Source organism: Penicillium macrosclerotiorum (genome assembly GCF_028827735.1).
Source record: "Penicillium macrosclerotiorum strain IBT 26536 chromosome Unknown utg000003l_segment0_segment0, whole genome shotgun sequence".
In the NCBI taxonomy this organism is placed as follows: Eukaryota; Fungi; Ascomycota; class Eurotiomycetes; order Eurotiales; family Aspergillaceae; genus Penicillium; species Penicillium macrosclerotiorum.
In genome coordinates this window covers 6,070,116-6,082,709 of record NW_026643083.1, presented here as the reverse complement: position 1 = coordinate 6,082,709, position 12,594 = coordinate 6,070,116, and the positions used below count along the sequence as shown (strand labels likewise).

At 48.9% G+C, this 12,594-nt stretch overlaps 6 protein-coding genes across 6 annotated transcripts; 4 read left to right on the top strand and 2 right to left on the bottom strand.

Annotated features, from left to right (window-relative positions):
• Nucleotides 1-891: 891 nt before the first annotated feature.
• On the top strand, nucleotides 892-1,233 carry N7462_005097 (uncharacterized protein; the record flags this gene model as incomplete). Its single annotated transcript, XM_057076822.1, has 1 exon — nucleotides 892-1,233. The coding sequence occupies one exon, from the start codon at nucleotides 892-894 to the stop codon at nucleotides 1,231-1,233; it is 342 nt and encodes a 113-aa protein (XP_056936327.1).
• A 314-nt stretch (nucleotides 1,234-1,547) lies between these two features.
• On the top strand, nucleotides 1,548-3,199 carry N7462_005096 (adaptor protein STE50; the record flags this gene model as incomplete). The annotated part of the gene is made up of 3 exons (XM_057076821.1): nucleotides 1,548-1,812; nucleotides 1,870-2,031; nucleotides 2,082-3,199. The coding sequence occupies 3 exons, from the start codon at nucleotides 1,548-1,550 to the stop codon at nucleotides 3,197-3,199; spliced, it is 1,545 nt and encodes a 514-aa protein (XP_056936326.1).
• A 501-nt stretch (nucleotides 3,200-3,700) lies between these two features.
• N7462_005095 (uncharacterized protein) lies at nucleotides 3,701-5,619 on the top strand (the record flags this gene model as incomplete). Its single annotated transcript, XM_057076820.1, has 2 exons — nucleotides 3,701-4,031; nucleotides 4,118-5,619. 2 exons carry the CDS (start codon nucleotides 3,701-3,703, stop codon nucleotides 5,617-5,619), a joined length of 1,833 nt encoding a protein of 610 aa, XP_056936325.1.
• A 529-nt stretch (nucleotides 5,620-6,148) lies between these two features.
• On the bottom strand, nucleotides 6,149-7,646 carry N7462_005094 (chitin deacetylase CDA6; the record flags this gene model as incomplete). The annotated part of the gene is made up of 2 exons (XM_057076819.1): nucleotides 6,149-7,332; nucleotides 7,388-7,646. 2 exons carry the CDS (start codon nucleotides 7,644-7,646, stop codon nucleotides 6,149-6,151), a joined length of 1,443 nt encoding a protein of 480 aa, XP_056936324.1.
• A 766-nt stretch (nucleotides 7,647-8,412) lies between these two features.
• Nucleotides 8,413-9,400, bottom strand: N7462_005093 (uncharacterized protein; the record flags this gene model as incomplete). Its single annotated transcript, XM_057076818.1, has 2 exons — nucleotides 8,413-9,097; nucleotides 9,171-9,400. The coding sequence occupies 2 exons, from the start codon at nucleotides 9,398-9,400 to the stop codon at nucleotides 8,413-8,415; spliced, it is 915 nt and encodes a 304-aa protein (XP_056936323.1).
• An 817-nt stretch (nucleotides 9,401-10,217) lies between these two features.
• On the top strand, nucleotides 10,218-11,020 carry N7462_005092 (uncharacterized protein; the record flags this gene model as incomplete). The annotated part of the gene is made up of 3 exons (XM_057076817.1): nucleotides 10,218-10,372; nucleotides 10,448-10,812; nucleotides 10,881-11,020. The coding sequence occupies 3 exons, from the start codon at nucleotides 10,218-10,220 to the stop codon at nucleotides 11,018-11,020; spliced, it is 660 nt and encodes a 219-aa protein (XP_056936322.1).
• Nucleotides 11,021-12,594: the final 1,574 nt, after the last annotated feature.

Here is a 12,594-nt window from a genome sequence, read left to right as displayed (position 1 = left end):
CCCGATCGGAAGCCCATGCAAGGTCCAATCGGCGTTGAGTACAGGCTCTGATGGTGGGCGGTGAATATCCGTGCAGGATAGTGCAATACGATTTATTCGATATCAATATGATGGAGGGGGCAAGGAGACTCTACATGTAATGTGAACTGTTGTGGCCTTTGAGTATCTTCCATTGGCAGAGTGATAAAATATCAAGCTGGGTAAGAAAATATGATAGAAATCGATCTTTTTTCTCGCAAACATTGAGTGCCGTGTTCGCCCGCCCGCCCGCTCTTCGGGATCTGTATACTTGTCAAAGATATAGATTCTAGCACCGTAGAAAATTGGCTTTCTCATCTTGTATCAACTAGACTTTACCATCTCAGGATTGGAGGTACAAGAGGAGGAAAGTTGGTATGCAGGTTTGGGTCGCCTCTACTTTGTAATTCCCTACCCTTATCATAGGTTGTTGTTGTGTGAAGAAATAACTTGGAGTGAGGATTTTTCCTAGTCCGAACAATTCGAGATACAAGATACATCCGTGATTTGTCTGGTCTTAGTCTTAGTTTAGTCTCCGTCCTGGTCTCTTAAGTGCCGACCTTTAGGTTCCCATTGAACTCAATCGAACTATATACTCAGCAGTCCACAGTCAGACAAAATTGATCGTCAACAACCACCATACTGTGTGACAATGGGGCTGAGGCTGAGATGGGTGGGGAATACTGGCCACTGGCACGTTTTCTGGACTTTATTTATTTGGCTTGGACCATCTGGAAAGATCTAAGACAACACGAAGATCCTGGTCTGGGGAAAACTTTGAGTGGTCGCAGGTAGACTTCTAAATGGAAGTGTCACTTTCTGTGTAACCAAGATGGCAATCTCTCACTCACAAAGCCCTTCATCACGTTTTGCATGACCGAGTCCATCGTCAACATCGAACCCATACAAGGTGTCAACACGACCATTCGGGAAAGAGTTGAAGCGCCTCCGAGTCCAGACCCAGTCACGTGCATGCTGGTGATTCGTCCCAGTTACAATGCTCAGCGTCGTCCACTAGAGCTGCAGTGTTGCCAATCGCTCTCGCCTCCAACAGCTCAGCCCGAAAAAGAGCACACTTTTACCACCGGACCCCCTGTTCGCTTGCCTCCAAGTGTTTCCAGTGCCAAAGACATTGCCGCCCGCCATTGGACAAGCTTCCCCGCTCTGCCTCCCGCGTCAACTTACGGCTTCATCCACCGGCGCCTATCGTCATAAGGGGTCAGGCGACAAACGAAACTCGCCCCGACACACTAGGAAGGACGGTTGTCTATCTCTTCTCTCCATTCTGATACACCCTTTGCCCTGGCATACGCCTCTTTGATATCTTTGAGCACGCCCAACGTGCCGTTTCTAGCCGCCGTGGGTTCTCAGAAGCCAGACCGGATTTATTCGTCGCACCACCACCAAGAATCAGTCCTCCTGCCAGAGTCACCAGCCCGCATTTCGCTCCGCTTGGGCGGTGGTGCCGGTGCACACATATCCCCTCTGGTGTTTCGCACCTCCCACACCCTGAAACCTTCTCCGGCATCATGGCCCTCCAGACGTCTCTGTACCATGCGGACTCTGACGCGGACGACGAATACGAACGCAGTGTCATCACCTCACCACAGCTTCAAACGGATTCCGATGCTTCACCCACCGATTCCGACATCCCCTCCTCCGAGCATACCCCGACAAAATTTGGGAGCGAAGGCCCGCGTACCCCACGGACGATCATTTCAGAATGGTCGGTAGATGAATGCGTGGATTTTTTAACGTCGCTTGGCCTCCTACAATACTGTGGATCCTTTCGCGGTATGTGGCATCATGTGCTAGTTCATACGGATCGTTGACTGACGGCGTTGATTGCAGAGAACGGGATTGTAGGCGAGGCGCTGGTTGCATTGAAGCACGAGGAGCTCAAAGAGATGGGAATTAATAGTGTTGGCCATCGCTTAACTATCCTGAAGAGTGTCTACGAGATCAAGATCCGACAACATATCCCTCTTGATGTGGATCACTACATACCGCTCTGTATGCTCCCCTCTCCTGCTTTCAAACCACAGTTCTAATCCCGACCACAGCGGCGGATCAAAGCATGAATGAGAACGCGACACAAGATGATTTGGCCCGGCTTATTCAGTCCATTCAGCGAAGGGATGAAAAGCTCTTCTCCGTTGAGGCTGAATTGCGCCGTTTGTCCGACGATTACCGGCGATTAAGGGAAGAAATTCTCCCTATTATCAAAATAGCCAAAGACAGATCCCAGCCTTTACCTCCCCCATCTTTGATAGGAAATCCATCCGATTCCTATCACGATAGCGCTACTATTACCTCGCCTTCGCAACTTACTCTCGTTGACAACTCTTCAACTTCTAAACTGGCTCGTGTCCTGTCAAAGCGGACATATACTGGAGGCACGACTCCGAAGAATAATTCACCCACACACATTCCCCCCTCGATCTATGAAAACCGGAACTACCATGATTCTCAGAACTTGGACCCATCGGCAGCGGCGACAGCGGCTTCTACCCACCTATCCGCTTCAATGAATAACGGGGGGCTTCAGCATTCACCTGGGGCGCCCTCACCAACATCACCCAACGCACATACGACATCGCACCAAACCCTCAATCCACGATCATATTCCCAACCTGGCAGCGCTAGTCGCGTTGCGCATGATCATGGAGAGGATATTCCACCGAGAGCTTCCTCTCGCGCTGACCGACTTACTCCCCAGAGCACCCAACAGCCGACCTCCCGCACAGAGACGCCGTCTTCTGGAGCACGAGCAGAGTCACGGGCTACTGGTGAGCCCTCTAGTGTGGAGATATTCAAATCATTCCGTGTGTCTTGGGATGATCCCTGCTACAAGGTGCTACCTGCTGCACTCAAAAAGTACAATATTCATTCCGACCCTAAGTTGTATGCACTCTACATTGTCTATGGAGACCAAGAACGATGCTTAGCGCTGGATGAGAAGCCTCTTCTGCTATTCAAGCAGCTTGAAAAAGAAGGACGAAAGCCTATGTTCATGTTACGAAAGATTCATCCAGACAACTCAACATACCCAGCTCCTGGCTCGGCACCCCCTAGCGCCGGTTTTGAAAGTGGGCGTCAAGCACAAATCAACCTTCCCGGGGGGTTTTGTGAGCCCGAGCTTCCACTTCATTTCATTCATGCATCTGTCTATGTCGCTTGAAGATACCCAATGACTCGCGGCCGTGCCTTGTATGATCCCTCTTGTTGTTGCATTTGAATGCACTGGTTTCAATCAAATTATTGTATTATTCTGGACATATCGGCTTCTCCGGTGTTTCATAACCGAGGATTACCGAATCTTCAGTCCTTAGTGTTTTGTGGATGAATTCGGCGTTGATTTTTTTTTCGCTTCCGGACGGTGTTTGATGTGGCCCATTCTGTCCTCCCATTGTTTCTTAATCGCATGTGCATAAGCCTTGTTCATTCCCCTTAGATATTCTGGTCCTCCAGGTACCGAGTTTTCAATGTTAGTAGCGCACGTCCTTTACTGCATTTGAATTAGATTTTCTTTCTATGATCGTTCAGCCTCTTAAATCCTGGATTTGTCCACTTTACTGTATTAGTATACTTTTATCCTCTTATCATCACGTGGCCGCGCTCCTCTTCCAACGCGTCGATAAGCCCGCCTTTTCACGAACGTGCACTCGCGACATCGCCCCAAATGAGCCGGGATCGAGTCATTCAGGACTCCGATGATGAGGAGATCTTTATAGAGGAAGAGGCTCCCTCCCCTGCCGGTGCACAGACTGAGCACGAGTCTCCAAAGCGACAACTGCACGACCAACTTGACTACCATGTCACTGAGCACCAAGCAAACTACCCGATTGAGCACTCAGCTGCCACAGATATCGACCATGAGCCACAACTAGGAATTAACTTCGATAAATTCTTGCAGTCCCAGGATATGTCGCAGAATGAAACAACATTGTCGCAACAGCGCCGAGAGGAACGATGGATTCCCTCGACCAATGAGGGCGGCAATGGATCAATTGGTGCGTCGGAGTCGATCAACGGTTGTCTCCCATGACTGCCCCCTATGCATGATCCTAGAGATACCTGCTAACATGACCGGATTCAGGGGCTATGATGACAGAAATTGGGCTTGCGCAAAGGCGGCTTCTCGACGACGATGCGTCCACTGCTGGCCCTCTTCTTCCTTCCACGGCTACAGCATACCCGAGCGAAATCTCTCAACCTTGCTCGTTCCCTACAACTTCAACGTATGGGTATCACTTGGAAGCTGCAACTGTGATAGACAATTTTGCTTACACTCGACCTGCACATGATGCGCCAAACGAGCCGACGCAGATAATTGCGCCGCTACAGGCAAACGCGTGCGGGTACAGTACACCTGCGACATCGAATAACATTGAACCTCCGGGCGATGCTGCTGTCGAACAGGCAATCAGATTTTCAACCTCTTTACAACCAGTCGATGGCGTATATGTCAGCCAGCCGAAGAAAGGCCCGCGCTCCAAATCCATGCAATCGACGACATGGTCTCCACATGACACGGAGCCCATGTCCTCTAACTTATCCACTGGAATAAGTAGATCAAAGAGCGATAATGCCAGCTCTAGTCTGATGTCGCCGCGCCATTCTCCACAAAGCACCCATGACGAGCTTTCTTTGCCCGCCGTGGCGGTAGAAGTTTCTACTCTGAAGAAGCGTGGTCGTCCGAAAAAACAGTTTCTGCCAGAGGATGATGAAGAAGACGAACTGGCCATTCTTCAAGAATCCGTGTCTGAACCAGTCAAATTCCCGGAAAAGCGACGATCAGGACGACCCCCCAAGGAACCTGGAACAGTAATTTCTAAGGGAGATTCGACTGGGAGTCCAGAGAATGGAAGCTTGACAGGAAATAATCAAGTCAATGACGAAACAAAAAAAGGTCTTATGGTTGTGCTTCCTGTTGCCCTTGGCGCGAACTCTCGCAAAAACACATCAATAGCTGAAGGCCCAGAGGCAGCTGAAAAGGCACCTAGGAAGAAAAAGGTTAAGAGAAGCAAAACAGCCTCTGTGGTACTCGACAAGCCGCGCGAGCCCGATGTCGGTGACGATGTGATATGGGTCGACACCGAACCTCTTTCAGTGGAAGCCAATAACACTCAAGCTACCCCGACTATCCCGGTCGTTGAACCCAGCGAAGTCTCACTACCGAAGAAGCGCGGACGAAAACGCAAGAAGACTACAGAGGAACTCGCTGCTGAAGCTGAACCGAAGCCGGGCGAACGGCAGCAAACTGTAGAGGCCGAGACTTCCATTTCCTACAACACTATTGCAGCCGATGATCCCGCCAGCGCCACTACAGACCCTCAAAGAGAAGACACCGTGCCTATCGAATCTACAGATCAGTCTCTACAGCCAGCTGACACATCATCCAACATAATCGCAAGCGAAGCCGTCCCTCAAACACCCCAGCGTGCGGACGGGAAAGGAAACGACCCAGCGCCTAGCAAAGGGCCTCACAAAGGTCCGGCAAAGCATAGTCCTATCTCGTCGACGAGCAAAGTGCCGTACCGGGTAGGGTTGAGTAAACGGGCGCGCATTGCGCCTTTGCTCAAGGTTGTCCGGAAGTAAAACTGGTCTTAGTTGCTTAGTGCAAACGTTGACTCCCTTTTGCTGTGGGTTTATGCTAGCTCTTCCTCTTTTCGATATCATTATACCCCTGCGTTTGTTGCATTTATGTGGGTTTCCTCCCATCTGGTGTGGAGTTCTGTGTTTATCGGCAATATGGTTTTCCATATCTATAGTTCATATGTTTTTTTCTTGAAGGTTCCCTCCACCGACGCATTTGCTTCTTGTAGAGGTTAAATCTTCGAGAATTATCAGCTTTTCCTTCGATGATGAGGTCACACCTCGGATTGGAAGGATGGTATTTATTACGGATCTGGGATAAAGACAGTCGATGTCAGGAATCTGATTTTGTACTAAGAGACTATTCAATTCAGCCAGCAATCCCAATCAAGATAAGTACTCTCAAAGCAAGGAATGAGAGGCCTAAAGCCAAGGTACGTAAGTAAAAATATAAGGTGAAAAGCTTTTGAGCTTGACGAAAAGACAAGAAAACGCCGTAATCAGCCCAAATAATGGGCCATTCAGGAATCAATCACATCCACATAGCCACAATCAAGGCCAACACCAAAGACGTCAGAGCTGCGCTGCCAACCGTTCGGAGATTTGAATTTGCTTCTGATTTGCCGCTCTTTTTGCCGGGAAAACTGGGGTCCCAGGCATCTCCATTGGAAGGAACTTGCACAGCACAATAGCCAGCTTCCTTTATGCAACCAAGACCACAATGAGTTGTGGTATTTCCGCAAAGATTTGTGCTGCCACAACATAGTCCAAAGGGGGATCCGAGGCAGGTATAGTTCGTCCCGCATGTGCCGTCGGCGGAGATCTGTTGAGTTGGAAGTTGCTTTCCATGCTTCTTTGGTCCCTTCTGCTTCTTGTTGTTTCGATGGCCACGCCAGCGGATATCCCTGCGGTACCAATTGTCTCGTGCGTCTCTAAGACAGTCTCCAACAGTAACAGGACGATATCCAAGTCTGATCATTGTCTTCAACATGTGTTCTGTAAGATTGTGAACAGTTTGCTCATGGGCATCGTGAGCAATTACCAACCAGGACTTTGTGGCAGGGTTTCCGCGAGAAAGTGCTTGATCGAAAATATCCTTGGAACGTTGGATCAAATATGGACTGTCGTTTTTGTAATCGTCCGTGTCGATATCGTACAGAATGATATGGTAACCCATATCACCCATATCCTGACGACAGCCAGAACCGGGAATACAGTTCGAGTATGGTGGTCTCATGTATGTCGGGAAGCTGCCGATGATGTTTCTCAATGCAGCTTCGTTCTTCTCCATTTGCTCACGACGTTGTTGGGGAGTGACCTTGCTGAGGTCCTCATGCGACCAAGTATGACTCGCAACTTGGTGGCCACTGATCATCATACGCTCAATCAGCTCCGCCCAAGGCAAGGAAGTATCGTCAATTGGCCCTTTTCCATTATTGATACCGGTGACAAAGAAAGTTGCTGGGGCCTCATAGCGATCAAGTAAGTCGAGAAGATCTCCCGTATAACGAGTTGGGCCGTCATCGAATGTCAAAGCAACCGTTCCGGGAACTAGACATGACCGAATCTGTTGAGGGCCATACGGAACCTGACCAATGTGAGGTCGAAGGATGTCTTTGGTGGGGAAGCCCTTGGGTGATTTGTGAGCATCACAGTGGCCAAAGTCAATCATACAATCCGGAGAACGACAATGAGCGGTAGTTGTGCCACAGAAACCTGGTCCCGACCCCGGTTAGAGAATGCGAACATGGACTTTTGATATTGAACTCACCTGCACTCGAGCAACAAGTGCCACTAGGGCATTTTCCCCATTTGGGACCACATTTGTAGTCGAGTTGTTGAGTAATTCCACGAAGTTGCTGTGATAAACCACGACGAAGGTGCGGCTGTACATCCTCGGATTGTTCATTGCCCAAGGCTGGTTGAAGCTGTGCTTCAGTCTGCTTGGATTCAGGTTGTTGGGTCGCGTCAGCTTGACATTGTTCTTGGATGGCCGAAGCAGTCACACCCACAGTCACCGGATGCTCCATGGCAATTGTGAGATGTCCCCAAGTTAACCCAGCTAGAAGAGCAACTAGGAAACAGAGTAGTGATGCACGCATCATGAAGGCTAATCAGGCTAATCGATGAAGGGGGTAAATGGGAGATAATATTAAATGGATGACCCGCTGTGCAAGCAAGAAAAGTGAGATGTGAAGGACGGACAAGAAGAATTGGGGAACGAGAGAAATGAAGGTCAAACTCGCAATGTGGCAGTAAATTTAGGAAGGCGCAATACGCATTCGGGCGGGAAGTGGCGATGGAAAGTGTCCAGTATCGAAATCACATTGATGGGTTTCTAAGGTAATGCAGATATTCTAAAGCCACAGCGAGGAAGGTCTGATGGAGGTCTGCCCGGAGCTTTTCAGGTCCTTTCATTGAAACTCCATGGAATGCAGAGGAATTGAAAATCATGTCCTAGTAGTGAGAGTGTGATAGATAAGGCGAGATATTAAACAGGATGAAATAGAAAGGAGAAGTCAACGTGGGTATCGTGAAAATCTGTCATACTGAATATCCTCAGAATCCTGGAGGGTTTTGATACCTCTTGAAAAACCCCAATCCAGTATGTTCGAGTAGTCCCATATGCTGCCGGGATGAGGGAATCTGTCAAGGACGCGTGTTTACATAACATGCAGACAGGTGGGGTCTGGGCTCCGGCATAGAGTAAGTGGTTTTTCCATCGGAGGTTGTGAAAAATCAACCATTGGGTAAAGGCTTGTTCTGCATGTAGATCAGATAGAGTGGGAAGCCATCCTAGTTCACCTGCACCAGATCCTCCTCCCCAACAGCCGAGAACACAAACGGAACCAGGCTGTTCAAATGGGGACCGAATTTGGCCGGGGCTGTTCGGGCGATAGCACCAATGGTTGCAATCAAATGTCGTCGGCGCACAGTTGATGTGTTCGGCGAAGAGAGGCTCTCGGTGAGGCGTTTGACGAAGGCATTTAGTTGACTATCGGAGAAGTAAAGGACCAGAGCTGAGATGGCTGCGAGGGCACGCTTTGTAACCACAGTACCCGCGGTATCGTTGTCAATGATAGCCATGACCGGCTCTTGGAGAGCAGACAGCTCATGCTCTTGAAGTAGGGGCCCAAAACATGTGACAACCTTGATGAGCACGTCGATTGCGTCGCTGCTGAAGCCTTTGGATGGATCTTTCTCCAGCATTCCTGAGACAAAAGAGCCACGTCTACCAGAGACTGACTGAGTCGGACCGGTCAGTCTCGGGATCAAGACTTTGGAGAGGGCGTTGTAAGCGGTGACCGTGTTGGGAGGTGCTGGCTGGCCCGCTTGAGGGCGAGGGAGCATGTCGACTATGACCCGAAGGGCGGTGTTGGGGACAGATGTATCGATCGTTGGTGATGCAGTCAGGTTACTCAACCTCTCCAAAAGAGGAACCAGCGATTCGAATGGGAGTCGGGTGGCCAAAGGACCAAGACTACCGAGGGTTCGTGATCAGCGATGGGCATGCGTCATGGTGGCTATCCGCGAGGGACTGATGGGTTACATACCATTTTAGCGCCTGGTTTTGCACCTCGCCATGTTGATCGTCCAAAGCCTTTAGCAAGCCCTCTGCTAGCTTGGTGGATGAGCGGCTATCGCTCGAGAGGAAATTAGAGTTGGAGCTGCTCAATATGTTGAACAGGTCATTGAGTGACATGTATCGCAAATCCGCATCGGGATCATCCAGCTTGTTTAGCAAGCTGAGGATGCCCTGCAGGGTAGCCTGTCGATCCGCCATGGTTTGGTTGAAAATGTGGGTGGGGATGTGATGGCAAAGAGGAGAAGGGAGAGCTAAAAGAAGAAAGCTTGAAGTGGGGGAGGTGCTGTTCGGTGCTTGCGGCGCGCGATCAACCGCGAAACGTGGGGTGCTCAGGCCTGAGGCACCAACCGAGGCTTGTGCCTTTGTGCCTGAGGCCTATTAATTGGTGCCTTACACGGTGTACAAGAATGGTTGTAGTAGTCTGTAGATATCGAACACCAATTGCCGATGCATAGTCTGCACATGGTCTTGTCATTTCCAGAGCTCCGTGAAATGGTCTCTGATAACGATCTCGGTCTATCTCATGACTATAGCTAACCACGCAGTCACTGCTGGTTTCCAAAAGAAGTGACTTTAGTGGAGTGGGCCGATCTAATCTGATACGCGGGAGCGCCCACCGATTCCCAGCTGTTGACTTCTTCGACTCCATCCACACGCTTACTCGAAGGTTGAACATATATGCGTACAAGGCAGTCCCGGTTTATGGTTCTGCTTCATCCAAGCACTAGACTCAGGGGGCACTCTTCGCTCAATGGCCATAGGGCAGTATCCCAATGAACCCCCCTGACCTGACTGGACCATTACATCACTGGCGCTCACGCGCACAGACCATCGGAGGCGGCTGGGACGGTCTTACGATGCCGGAAAGTTGGAGAGTGACTTGCTCAGTGGCCTCTGAGGGGACAGTGCCAAGTTACTGGGAAACTGAAAAAAACTCTGCAGATATCTCCCTCCCTTTCCTTCGCCCTATCATACCTACTCGATTCTCTATACCTCCTCTTCCATTCGCACCACAATGGCCTTTGTCCATCGCTCGGTGTTGCGTGTGACCAATGTCGCCCCGTATCTCCGTGCTGTGCCTGTTGCTCGACGGACGACACAGCTTCTTGGTCGGCGATTCTATGCCAGTGGAAAGGGATATGAGGAGCACAAAAGCAGTGATTTACCGTGGTATGTTTCCGATTCAAAGGTGAACCGCTGAACGCATTGAAGGCTTCCGATTAACCTATCGTCTTTGCGGGCTAGGCTTCTCGGGTCATTGGCAGTGACAGGGCCGATGGTTTTTTATCTGCTTCCATCCACCTCGTCCAAACCACATGGCGATTCTCACGACGACGAACACGCTGCTGAGCACAAGAGCGCCATCGACGAAGAGCAAGACGCCTCTCAAGCCGAGCAGGAAACAGCCCGGCCCGCAGATCCCGTGGCTGGTGAGGAAAAGCCGACTGCTGAAGCACTGGAAAAGCCAAAGGAGGACAATAAGGAATCTCAAGCCTCTGAGCAGAAGCAAGACGAGAAGCATGCAGAGAAATCAAACCCTGAGCAGGAGGTAGGAAATGAGCAGCCGAAGAATGTGGCATCTCAGGACTCCGTCAGTGAGGTCAGTCACTGTTTTCTTTTTCTTTTTCTCCCCTTACATACCGACTTCAGTAGTAACTGATATCATAACAGCCTGCAGTTGATACCAAGGCTGCAGAGCCCGAGAAAAACGAGAAGTCCGAGAAAAATGAGAAGCCCGGGAAAACCGAGAAGCTCGAGACGGAGAGTGACGATACTGCGGACAAGGGGAATTCCTCGTCTGAATCGACCCAAGAATAGATTTGCCTACCATCTACGGAGCTCAGATCACCACCAGTGCCATTATGAACGTCTGTATCAATTCTACTCGATATTCGTCATGTGAAATTTTGATTAATGGATGCTTTCAAGGCGCTTTGTCAATGTAAACAAACGAGTGGGGGGTTACCCACTCATCCTACCAATCCTTCTTTGATAGAATCTAGTGGACTGTCCAATTCAGTGATTCTCTTATTGCTAAAGCATCAAAAGATTGAAAATACGCTGCGCTCCCTTTGGCCTTCGGATCCAGCTTCTTAATGCTCATCAAGTACGCTGGTGGCGTTCTGAAAATCAAAGGAGATCCAGAGTTGAAGACCAGGTTAAAATTACAATTTGTAGGGTCAAGTATTCACGCCAGGACTAACTCAAGGTGCAAAGACAGGGCCTAGAGAGACATTTCTTGTGTTGTGAAGTAAGAGGCTATTGCCAATGCCTGTTCCAATATAAGAGTGGGTTAACATTCAGTTTGAAGGAACTGCGACATGGAGAGTATTCGGAGATTGTGTATGGTATTACAAAGAAATATTATTCAACGTGCCATTGGTTTCTATTGAGATGAGAATTGAAGAAAAATGTGGAATTCTGGCAAAAGACAAAAAGACTAAAAAGAGATAACGATCAAAAACAAACCAAAAAAAAAGAAATTCCCGACAAATTGGCGAAAGACAGTGGAACTCACCAAGTCACTTCCCATTCAGCATGTAAAATTTTCTGCATCAGCTTGAGGTGAGCTGCCCGCTTAAGATATAGTGCAGCCACAGATTCAAATAGTTTTGCGACTGAGAGTCTTCGATGAGGAACTGAGAGCTCTCATTGGGGTTCATGCATACACAATCGTGGGAAGCATTGAACGCAACGCACAAATACTCCCACATTTCACTGAGACGATCAATGCACATATCGTCTATTCTTTTGGTGTCTTCCAAAATGTGGCCATCGTTTGTATCGGCGATTTCATCAATGACAAATTCATGACAATGGGATCAGAGCCGCATGACGTGACGCCTGATCATGTTCAAAACTTCTTTAGCAAAGGCACGTTGTACAGGAGTTTTCTTGCGAAGTGCCATACAAATTACACTTATAGCATAACACATAGCGCTCAATTTCTCCACCCAGCAGCCAAGATTTTCGGTGTCGCCTAAGAAAACATCTAGGTTCTTGCCCAAGTAGTCCACCATAGCCTGGAATCTAGTTGTGAAAGTTTCTAATTCAGCTATCGCTTCGCTAGTTTCATCATTGTTTATAGCTGAGTCTATCTCCAGAAACCATTCATCGATTTCTTTTCGTAATCGAAAAAAGGTAAGATGGGAGTCCATGATTAGGCTTGTAGCTAAGAAATCTTTGACAAACTTAACCTTCCAACTACACAGATTTATACAAATGTGTTAATGATGGTCGAAAATGTCGATTATCAACTATTAAGGGGGGGGGCTTTTATAATCCTCTCAAGTGTTTCTTTATTATTACGCATAATTTAATCACTCAAAATATGATTAAACCTTTGGTTTTCATTGTGCGACAAACAATCCTTGAACCGGGCCAGTAAGCAG